Below are 12,212 nucleotides of genomic sequence, written 5' to 3'. Positions count from 1 at the left end.
AAAAAGTGTATGGCCGCCTACACTTTTTTTCTGCAAAATAGAGGTAGTTTATCCTGTTCAGGCTATATTATTAGCATTATCCTGCGTTTGAGAATTTAAAATCACTTTTTTGAAACTTTCTAAGACATCCCAATGCTTCTAAAAGCAAACTTCGTTTGTTTGTTTACGTTTATCGTAATTTGAATTTAACATACGCTAGCGTCACATAAAGCGAGATTTCTATACATCTTAAATTTGCAGAAGAATTTTTCGTGAGTAGTTTACCTTAATCAGCTAGAGCACCGCGACGCGTAATTACGGAGGTGTGAGTTCGTGTCTCATAGCTGGCCGCCTACACATTTTTCTGCAAAGTAGGGGTAGTTTGAGAACTTTTTTTTTATGTAATATTGTATTATTTGTTAACAAAATAAATATAAGATAAAACATTGTCAACTTTTATTATATTCATTATATATATTCTTTCCGGTTTAAATTAATATTACTAAGAAATATTACCTGTCTCTAGTACATTGGAAAAAAACGTTCCGATACGCCTTATGGTATTATCTTGATTATTTACGCACGCTATACCACTTGATATTATTGTATTTTTATAATTTACTATTCACTTCGATCACCTTTTTAAATTTGCCGCGGCATTAAAAACGGTAAGCGCGCACATTGTGGAGATGGGCAGTTACTATGACCCTTAGGTCAGTAAGACTAGCTGAGGATAACTGGGTGACATTTTAACAAAGTTTGAAATTGTGTCGATATGGGTATGACTGGTTTTTCAATTTACGATTCTCTTCGTTATTGTTACGGGGGCTTAGAATTTCTGCTCATTCCCGATTTCAATTAATGTGTCTCAGTGAAAAATTGTGGTTGTAGTCGTTTTCTGACTGCTATTTTTAGCGTACTGGTGCCACTTGTAGCACCTTTTATTATAAATTAATAATAATAATGATGATAATAATAATAATAATAATAATATATATATGTATATATAATTTATATCTATCTATCTATCTATCTATCTATCTATCTATCTATCTATCTATAACTTATGTATGTATGTATGTATGTATGTACGTTTGTATGTATAGAGTGTTTGGCCGTTTGCTTCTCTCGATATTGACAAAGTATGGTCATGGTACAGGCTAAAACTACCTGGAAGGAATTTTTTAGGGTGAAAAATGACAAAACAAGGCCATTCACGTCAGCACTGTCAGATATGCCCATCACTATGATGAAGAAGCCGCCTGAATCCATGCATTTGACTCAGGCTCACTCATTACTGAAATGTAGAGTTCTTCTGGCATGTATGACAATGCACATGTCCTCGTCACTAATCCCAGCAAAATCTCAGCGAAATCCAGTACCTTATACAGAAATTCTCTCGATAAAGACTGGTAAAAATCAAATTAGGTATAACTTGCCCTACCTCTGCCACTATCGGTTTTAAGCCATGTTATGATATCGCTAGTGTTGCTCCAAAAGCCTAGACTGGAGGTCCTTCTAATGTCGTGATTTATCTTCCCGATCATCTGCTTGCTCACCAAGCTGATCTCAGACTGCGCAGGGTTGAGTCGACAGCAATTTGGCGTTAGAAACAAAGTTAAACTTATGAGCTTTGATCAAAATAAAGGCCTGCATCTTCGTTAGTGTTTTACTCTTTCTTCTATATCTACTCTAAATGCTATATCTTTGGTCTCAATGTTTAATATTTCCAAAGGCTTGAGAGGCTGACCTTCCGTAAGTCGCTGGGATGTTGTCATTAAGGTGGTGTGCATGTGTATGGTTACTTAGGCTACGTAATTTTTTTGTAGCAACAGCAAACAATAGGGTCATATCAGAAGTTTTAAAACGATTATAAATATCCATGTGTATATAGATATATGTGTGGGGGACCCGTCTTGGGTGTCTGGATAAGAACATTTCTTTACACTAAGAAGCAATTTGTTTGGTTTCCCCACAACTGATGACTTCTCATGAAATCTAAGTGGATTTGTTAGAGGAAACTGAAAGAAGCCAGTCGTAGATAAATGTGTGTGTCTGTGTTTGTCCTCCCATCACTGCTTGACAACCGGTGTTGGTGTGTTAATGTCCCCGTAACTTAGCGGTTCGGAAAAAGAATCCGATAGAATAAGTACCAGGCTTTAAAAATATGTCCTGGGGTCGATTTGTTCGGCTAAATCCCTTCAAAGCGATGCTCCATCATGGATGCAGTCAAATGACTGAAACAAGTAACAGAATAACAGTATAAAGAGTCACGTAATTCAAGTTAGACAATTTTCTTTTTCTTTCCTCACTAGTTCTGCTCCGAGTCCTAAACATAATAATGGTTTCTGATTTAGGCACAATACCTATAGTTTTTGAAGGGAGGGTGTTTGTCGAATTCATCAACTCTTGTCCTTCATTAGTATTTTAAATTATCGATTCCGAAAGGATGAAAAGCAAAGCTAGTTTCAGTGGTATTTGAACGCAATAAACAAAATATTAGCAGCCATAAATATTCTCCAATACGAAACTGCACCATCCAGAGGAAACTAAGGAACCTCACGAATCCGAGTCACCAGGTGCACTATGCAAAGTACTTTTCTCTCCTCCGTAAATTTCACCCTACTGACGCATAGTTAGAGTAAACCAATTTACATGGACTCATCACGCTACATTCACCGGTCTTTAAAGAAACAGCAACTCTGCTTGGCAGAACGCCATGACAGAATATCCACTGACCGCACTGTCGGACTGGCGGAGATCTGTGAGTGCCTGACAGCTTTCTAGGAGTCACGCATACTACCCTGGTCTGCGCGTAAACTAGGACTGCAGCTCAGCCAGAGACGAACTGCAGAAAAGTGCATATAACAAACGGTCACCACATCTGTTCTCTGTCAAGGAAACGCTAGCCACGGTATGCCTAGTCCTCAACTCACTGGGTGTTGACAGCAAATAAACTGTCTGACAAAAGGACAACATCCCCTATACAGAAAGCGGAGGAGCAAGCGCTCCAATCTGGTCAGTCAGTAAACGGGACAAGGCATGGCTGTCAATGACGGATACAATGTAAGCACTCCTCACTTTGATCCAGCCCTTCAGGGATAGTTCGTTTTTGGCCCATTTCCGTGTGAGTCTAACCATATTCCACGTCACCTCTTTCCAGTTCTTGCCCACTTGGAAGTTTGGACCAAACTAAACCTTACGACGCTGTTGGACAGGTGCCGAGCAGCAGGCCCACTGACGCCTGGTTAATTTTTACTCCTATCAACGCTTCACTTCCTCAGAGCAGTGCTGATCACTTCGATGTCTTTCATATCCGACACTATAACGGTCATATAATCTACATATTCAAACACGGACCTTCCACATCCCAGTTCTCGCGGGATATAGAGTAAGTACGTATAGAAATAGGGAAAGATTACATTTTTGGTAGACCTAGCACAGCATACTAAACGGTTCTGACAAGTGGACGTTTATTCTGACCACCAAACAAATATCACTGTACATTGCAGTGATCCAGTTTCTGAAGATGGTCTCAAAACTAACCGCCCTCAGGACAGTCTCCAAGTATTGATGGTTGTCCTCATAAAATATTTTCGACTGATCTAAACTGATCAGGGCTCCACACATACCAGGTACTATAGCTACCTTTTACATCATGTATCGGGAAAGGTAGGGGCTATCGTGGATACATCTGTTGGTACGGTGCATATTTGTGCCTCACCTATCAGAGTATCGATGACAAGCTCCGACCACTTTGATAACACTTTAGACAAAGCCTTCAACTCTACGTTAAATAGACTTACGGGCCTGAAGTTATTAAAGTCACCCTCTTTGTTCAGGTTATTTTTCAGTAGCAACACTATCCCTCTTTTTGCCGGACTGAGAAATCTCCCGTTCTGCTGCCAGTTGAGGCAGACCTCTCTCACGAGGCCCCCATACAAGTCTGGCATATTATGATAAAGCTCGTAGGGAGATCGTCCAGCCGTGGCAACATCTCTATCGTGCAGTCTGTCATCGCTTCCCATTTCATCAGCCATTATCGACTTTTCGCAGAACTCTTCACCACCAGTCGAGAGCTGTGAGGTAGGCGGTAAAGTTCACCATCTGCCACAAATAGTTGAGGGAAGTGCCACTGAAAAGACACACATATCAGTTCCGAATCAAATATCATGTGCCTCTCCCGATCCATCAAAGACCAAATTGTTTCTTTGTTTTCCTAGTTGAACATCTACCCACTGGTCTGTCGAACGGCTTTTGTTTCTCCATGCCTTAGAGTACGTACCCTAGTTTTAACACCGCAATCTTTCTACTTAGTGTTGAAGAGTCGGTTAAGAGCCAATCTTGCCGTCAGTCGTATTGTTTTCTAAATATTTCTTCCAGGATACTCATTAGCTCACCCTCTACTTTGAGTTTCTCTCTTAGTATTTCCATATCAAAATTTACAGATTTTTTCAGGACTAACTAGCATCAACTGTTGATGATTGTCCCTAAAAATTTCCTGCTAATGAGTTCTCTAATCCGGCCTCTGTAAACTTGCCGTATCGGGAAAGATGGGCTTGGTTTCCAGTAACCGGGTCCCTGTCAATACAGCTTATCTAGGTCGGCCTTACAGGTCACAAATTTGCAGTCATTATCATAGCCAACAACTTCGAATTGTGGCACTCTATGTTAACTCTATCAACTAGTCGACAGAATACTCTATACAGATACGACCTGGATGACCTGATACTGTTTGCCCATATCTACATAGGTGCATTCGGGAAATCCAATCAGTTCCTGTAAACCACTTGGAAACGACTGTGCAGGTTTTCAAAGCTGTTAGTCTCACCTCTTAAGTCAGTTAATCCAGACGTTCATCTAAGATGGATTAACAATCGTCCACTAGTATGAAATGTTGGGATCAGAGTTGTAGTCGATTACATCGACTTCAGTAATTGGTAGATACTTATTTTATTGGCCCTCACAGGATGAAGGGCAAAGTCGACCTCGGCAGAATTTGAATTTAAAACGTAAGGACAGACAAAATATTGCTCAGCATTTTGCTTGAAGAAGAAGGAGGTGCTGAAGGAGAAAAGGAAGAAGGTGCCGAAGAAGAAGAAGAAGAAGAAAAAGAGAAGACGAAGAAGAAGACGAAGAAGAAGACAAAAATGAAGACGAAGAAGAAGAAAAAGAAGACGAAAAAGAGGAAGAAGAAAGCCAAAGAAGAAGATGAAGATAATGAAGAAGGAGAAGGGGAAGAAAAAGACGAAGAAGAAAACGAAGAAGTCGAAGAGGACCAAGGAAGAAGTAGAAGAAGAAATGGAAGAAGTAGACAAAAAAGAAGACGAAGAACGAGAAGACGAAATAGAAGAAGAAACAAAGAAGAGGAAGCCGAAGAAGACGAGGAAGACGGAGAAGAAGACGAAAAGCAGAAAGATGAAAAAGAAGAACAGGAAAAGTAGCGAAGAGGGAGAAAAAGAAGAAGACGAAGGTGAAGAAGAAAAAAAGCGAAAACAAAGAAGACGAAGACAGAGGAGAAGAATACGGCAAAGAAGAAGAAGAAAGGGAAGAAGTAGAAAAAGATGAAGAAGAAAACGAAGAAGAGGATGAAGACGGAGACGAAGAAGAAGACGAAAGAGATGTAGAAGAAGAAGAGGAGGAAGAAGAAAACAAAGAAGGTAAAGACAAAGAAGAAGAAGAAGAAGAAGAAGAAGAAGAAGAAGAAGACAATGAAGAAGACGAAGAGAAAGAAAAAGAAGAAGAAGAAGAAAACAAAAAGAAGACGAAGAAGGAGAAGCTGAGGAAGAAGATGACGAAGAAGAAAAAGACGAAGAACGAGACGAAGACAGAAGAAGAAGAAGAAGAAGAAGAAGAAGAAGAAGGAGAAGACAAAGAAAAAGAAGAAAAGAAGATGACGAAACCGAAGGAGAAGACGAGGACGAAGAAGAAGAAGACGAGGACGAAGAAAAAGAAGACGAAGAAGAAGAAAAGGCTGAAGAAGAAGACGAAGAGAAAGAAGAAGTAGGAGAATAATAATAATAAGAAGAAGAAGAAGAAGAAGAAGGAGAAAAAAAAAGAAGAAGAAGAAGAAGAAGAAGAAGAAGAAGAAGAAGAAGAAGAAGAAGAAGAAGAAGAATTTCTTATATTTATGGTAAAAGAAATTATTCATTATTTATTGTAGCATGTTTATTCTTTATAAGACATTAATACATTTAGAGAAAGTTGTTCTGAATCTTTCAGTCATGAAATCGGAAAGATTCTGTGCGTAGTATAATACAAAAATGTTAATCGAAAATGTGAATAAATTACATGTTATAGTTGTTGAATAACAAGCATGGTTCTATCCAAATTGGTAAGAGCAATTTTCAAGCAATTTAGTGGTAAATATTAATTTATTCAACAGGTTGAAACGTTTTAATCAGGACAGTAGGGCTATTCATATTTATTAGTAAATTTATTTTATGTCAAAATGTGTTGAAGAACGTTAAAGATATTTTTTTTTTAGCAAATATTAATAATATCACAAAGATTAGTTTACTGTCGAAGTTTGTATCAATCGATGAAAACAAGATAAAGTAAAGGCTAATTTCTTATATATACTTATGCGAAAGTGATACGTAAATGTAACAATATATGCTGTGTGATGAGTTTAAGTCTGTGCGCTAAATAAAAAATATATATATATAAATCTCATTGATGTTTAGGAAAGTGAAATATATCTCTCTAGCATCTGAACAGTTAGTAAAGCAAGAATTATTATTGAGAACATTGCATTCCGGCTTGCAGCGCCTACAAAAGAAAAAAAAATACATATGAACATCAACGAATTTTGTTTTTGAGGAAGTATCATATTTAATAAAGCCAGTAAAAAGTTGTTGTTTGTCTATATGTTACGTTTTTCTTCTATGAACAACAGCAAATTCAGTTAAAAACTAAAAACCAAGAATGTAAAAATATATATTCATTGAACAAGTTTCAGGCTGATGTAGTGCATGATATTTTGGGAATCATGAACAAATAACAACTGTTTTAAAGAAATATAAAGAAGTGAAATAGAGAGAAACAAAAACTACTGAGGCTATGTATAAATTTTATTAATTATGACTCTTCACAAGAAGTATAACATTGTTAGAAATAGCAGCCAAATACCCTTCAAGTTTCAACCTACTAAGGTAGTAACTGTTGCAGAGAGTTCAGAATGGCAAAAAATTCGGCAACTGACAAAACAGCGTCGTTAGGGTAATGATTGGACCTAGAGGGGTTGTGAATATTTAAGTCCCTGCCGAACGTGACTTCAGAAGTGATAATGTAACATAGATGTTAAAGAAAGAGAAGGGGAGAGAGAAAGAGAGTGAGAGAAAGAATGAGAGAGAGAGAGCTGGAAGGGAGAAGAATAATTGATAGTGATTGGAAGAGATCAGGGAGTTGTAGAAATAGTAAATGAGATTAAAGTGATGAGGAAGGGTAACTTTGAGTCAGAGTAAGTGGAATATAATGCTGCCTGGAAGCTAAAGGTTTTGTGTTGCAGAAAAGCTGTAATGACTTGTGTGTAAGGGAGTGAGTAATAACGTGTAGAATCCAGGTCGATTCGTTTTTATAATTCTATTCTAAATTGCATACACTACTATTTAATTCACCTTATTTTCGCGTTAATCACACCGTCAATCACCTTGATTTTGTCTTACGAAAAATAATGAATTACTTACCATCACATTCCAGAAGTTCGCTATATTCCTTACTCCCCTCACATTTGGATTTATCAATACAGTCACGTACTTCTTTATAATACCTAGGAAGAGCGAGAAAAGAAAACATATTGTTGAAGCGATAGAATTTGCATTGAAATACGACACTACTCACAATGTTTTCCTTGTGTTCTTTAATTAATCCTTTGTCTGTCTTGTGCATCACTTGAGATTCACAGGATGTCTGTCCTTAACCACCATGCACCATATATGTTGCACATTCGCAATATTTACAATCACCAATGTAATTTGGAACTTAAAGGATAGCTTTGTATTACTCAGGACGTTTGAAGAAAGAGCTAAAGAAAAGTTTGAATACAAGCGTGGACGATTATGACAAACATGAAAATGCTTTGGACAAGCAAAAGAATAAAATAATCTATATTTTCCGATACGACTTTATTTTATCGACCCTGAGAGGATGAAAGACAGGATTTGAAATCAGAATTATAGAGCCGAAAGAAATACCAGAAGGTATATGTCCAATACTAACGTTCCTGCTAGTACGCCGCCTCTTTATTTTGTTTTACGCATGAAACCAGCACTTATGAGGGGATGGGTTTGTTGAAACGATCGGCTCAAGAGCATAATTGTCATTTTATTTTCTTGATCGCAGAGATATGAAAGGCAAAGTTCCCTTTGCGGGATTTGAAGTGAGAACGCAAAGGTTTGGAACAAATACAGCAAGGCAATTTCTCTGATGCTCAAACGTTTCTACTGCCCTTTGCCAAAATGATGACCTCTTTATTAACCACAAAATTGATAAAGATATCAAGGCCAGCACAAGACGATGTGATATGGGATTACATAAAAAAATGTAAACAAGAGAATTATCTAAAAATAAACACAAAGATTCAAAGAACAATTTCCCAGCATAGGAGAACCTCTGAGGACTACTCGTGGAAGCCCTACAAAAATCAAGGTCTGTCTCATCACTTGTCTTGGACAAGTGTCCTCTCACAACTACCATTCCCCAATTTACAGTCGCACGCTTAAAGCACGCCCGTTCCTTTGATGTGGGTAAAAAGCTTTAATGTTATTTGTGCCCTCGCACAAGTGACACTTTGTCCTTCTACTCTCAACAACCACGTGAAGGTTTGTGCAATCAGGTAGCGTTATGAAGTTAGAGATGGCCTCGATATTTGGCAGATCTGCCTGTGTTAACAACTCCACATGTTCTTCAGTATTCTCAATATCTGCAGAATACTGGCTTTCTCTTTTATGTCAAAGAGAACCGCTTCCACCAACCAGCGGATGTTGATTTCTGGTGGCATATTTAATATTCTTATTTTAAACACACTTCAACCAAAGTAAATGGGGCTGAGGATGAGTTTAACACTCGTTAGGGTGGTTGTTGAGTGCTTTTTGGCCTTTTCTTCTGAGGTAAACCTCACTTCCATTTTTTACTCTTGGCTATGTAAGTTTTGCACTTCCAAATTGGTGCCAAACATTTTACTATCTGCTGGTGTGTTTCCTACTCTGTTCTACTTCTTGCTCAAGTTTCGTATAAAGCTGTCCGCAAATTAGCAACTTGCTGGACCGATCTAGGAACATTCAGCGCCGCATTTCACCCACATTTCTCCAACATTCATTTTGCACTTTAAAATTCATTTTCGTCAAAAATGTTGGTGGTGGTGGGTTTGATGTGGCCAAAAGCGGTGGTTTTTGGAGGTGACAGTGTTCTCGCTAGTGTTATTTTTGATTTTTGTTGTCATTCATCGCTTTTGTTGTTCCTGAGATGGCACATACTGAAAGTTTTAGCAGCGGAAAGTTACTTTCATGTTACCTTCAATGTTACTTTCATGTTGTTGTTGTTTTTGCTGCTGCTGTTGATGTCACTGACTTTTACAATTTGGCTGTTTTGATTTGCGGATAACTGGTTCTTCTTTTCAGCGGCACAACAATCATCATCTGCCATTTTTATTATTAAACAAAAATTGATGTGCTTGTTAAAGAAACCTCAATTTAGTCCCTAAAGGCTACAGATTGAGAAAAACTAATTCCTAAGGACCTAGTTAGTTTATCTATATAACGACAACTAATGTTCAATATATAAGTCTGTAACAACGAACTTACGGAATCGATGTGCTATACGTGACAATGGACGAACAACAACATCAACAAGAATAATAATGGTTTCATCGATACTAGTGTTTAACTGGTACTTATTTATCGACCCCGAAAGGATGAGAGGAAAAGTTAAACTTGGTGGAATTTGAACTCAGAACGTAGCGACGGGCGAAATACTGCTAAGTATTTCGTCCGGAACGCTAACAAATCTGCCAGCTTTCCGCCTTTACAATAATAATAATCCTTTGTACTGGAAGCACAAGGCCTCAAATTTGGGTGAGGGAATAAGTCAATTACATCGACTCACAGAACTCGACTGGTACTTAATTTATCAACCCCGAACGGATGAAAGGCATAGTCAACTTCAGCGGGACACAGAACATAGCCGCAGATGAAATACCGCTGAGCATTTCGCCCGGCGTGCTAAGATTCTGCCATCTCTCTGCCTTAATAATAATAATAATAATAATAATAATAATAATAATAATAATAATAATAATAATAATAATAACAACAACAACAACAACAACAATAATAATAATAATAATAATAATAATGGTTTCCAATTTTTCCACAAGAGCAGCCATTTTGGGGAAGCAGTGTTTCATTGGTAGGTAATTTATTAGTACGTAATTTATCGACACCGAAAGGATGAAAAGCAAAGTCGACCTCGGCGGAATTTGAACTCAGAACATAGAACAGACGAAATATCGCAAAGCATTTCGCCCGGCGTACAAACGATTATGCCAACTCTCCGCCTTGATGATGATGATAATGATGATGATGATGATAATAATAATAATAATAATAATAATAATAATAATAATAATGATGATGCTTAAAGGCACATGGCTGAAATTTTGAGGGGAAGGGGATAGTCGATTACATCAATGCCAGTGCACAACTGGTACTCATTTTATCGACGCCAAAAGATAAAGTCAAGATCGGTAGAATTTGAACCCAAAACTTAGCGAAGAGAGAAATATCGCTAAGCATTTCGCCCGTCGTGCTAACGATCCTGCCGGCTCACTGCCTTGATAATAATAGTAATAATAACAATAATAATAACGGTTTCAAATTTTGCCACAAGGGCAGCAATTTTGAGAGAGGGGATGAGTCGATTACATCGACTCCAGTATTTCAATGGTACTTAATTTATCGATCTCGAAAGGCTGAAAGGCAAAGACGACCACAGCGAAATTTGAACTCAGGATATAGCGACGGACGAAATGTCGCTATGCATCTCGTCCAGCGTGCTAACGATTCTACGACTTCGCTGCCTTAACATCATCATCATAATAATAATAATAATAATAATAATAATAATAATAATAATAATAATAATAATAATAATAATGATGATAATAATAATAATAATAACAATAACAACAACAATAATAAGCTTCTGATCTTAACTGACTGAAAGTGTTATCATGTACATTGTTTTGTTTTGGTATAAAAGATGGGCTACAGCAAATATTCTACTCAATACCACAGATTTGCTTGTCAGTTGTTTGACCATAACCAGTTGAGCATGCCTCTTAGTAGATGACGATATGTGCATCTCTAATCACGAGCAAAAATAGTGCGGGAGCATCCTAGCCATGTATTGAGAGAAATTCTATGAGGTTTGGATAATTCACCTTTGGAAACATGGGTGTTTCGTTCAACGTTCTTTAACAACCCTTATTCAGGGACCTGTTGATCGGGATGGGCTACTCAACTTGAAAAGAATTCTAACTGGGCTCCACCTGCAAAGTGATGCACTGTTTATCTTGATATGAGATCACCATGTCGCACACATATAGTTGTGATGCATGCATCTAGTGTACCCTTATCAGATGGGTAATCATGATGGGTATAATGGGCTTCGTATATTTTACTCCAGTGTCACTTTGATGGCATGTACTGCTCTCTCCTTCAATAATAACAATAGTAATAATCCTTTCTACAATAGGCACAAGGTCTGGAATGGGGGAGATTACTAGTCGATCGCATCGACCTGAGTGTTTCACTGGTACTTAATTTATCGACCTCGAAGGAATGAAAGACAAAGTCAATTTTGGCGGAATTTGAACTCAGAACGTAGCTCCAGACAAAATACCGCTAAGCATTTCGCCCGGTGGGCTAACGATTCTGCCAGCTTACGGCCTTGATGATGATGATAAAGGCCAATAGACCAGATATAGTTGTCAAAGATCATGAAAAAAAAAAATGCTTTCTAATTGATATATAAATACCAGCAGATCACAACGTTTCCCTAAAAGAAATGGAAAAACTTTCAAAATACAAAGACCTGGAAATAGAGGTAACTTGAATGCGGAATCTAAAAACAGAAACAATTCCTATCATAGTAGGTGCCCTAGGTATAATAAAAAATATTCAGACAAATACATAACAAAAACACCAGGACTTACAAATATATATAACATACAG

At 37.7% G+C, this 12,212-nt stretch overlaps 1 protein-coding gene across 1 annotated transcript in view; it reads right to left on the bottom strand.

The window, feature by feature from the left end:
* Positions 1-6,132: 6,132 nt before the first annotated feature.
* LOC106882236 (uncharacterized) overlaps positions 6,133-12,212 on the bottom strand; it is a 64,717-nt gene continuing 58,637 nt past the window's right edge. The window contains exons 13-14 of the mRNA XM_014932840.3: positions 7,668-7,750; positions 6,133-6,750 (exon numbers count right to left, since the gene is read on the bottom strand). Of these exons, the coding sequence (XP_014788326.1) occupies positions 6,662-6,750; positions 7,668-7,750 (172 nt within the window). The 3' untranslated portion in view covers positions 6,133-6,661. The remainder of the gene's footprint in view (positions 6,751-7,667; positions 7,751-12,212) is intronic.

Source organism: Octopus bimaculoides, chromosome 6, assembly GCF_046866305.1.
Source record: "Octopus bimaculoides isolate indiv1 chromosome 6, ASM4686630v1, whole genome shotgun sequence".
In the NCBI taxonomy this organism is placed as follows: Eukaryota; Metazoa; Mollusca; class Cephalopoda; order Octopoda; family Octopodidae; genus Octopus; species Octopus bimaculoides.
This window is presented reverse-complemented; position numbering and strand designations above follow the sequence as displayed.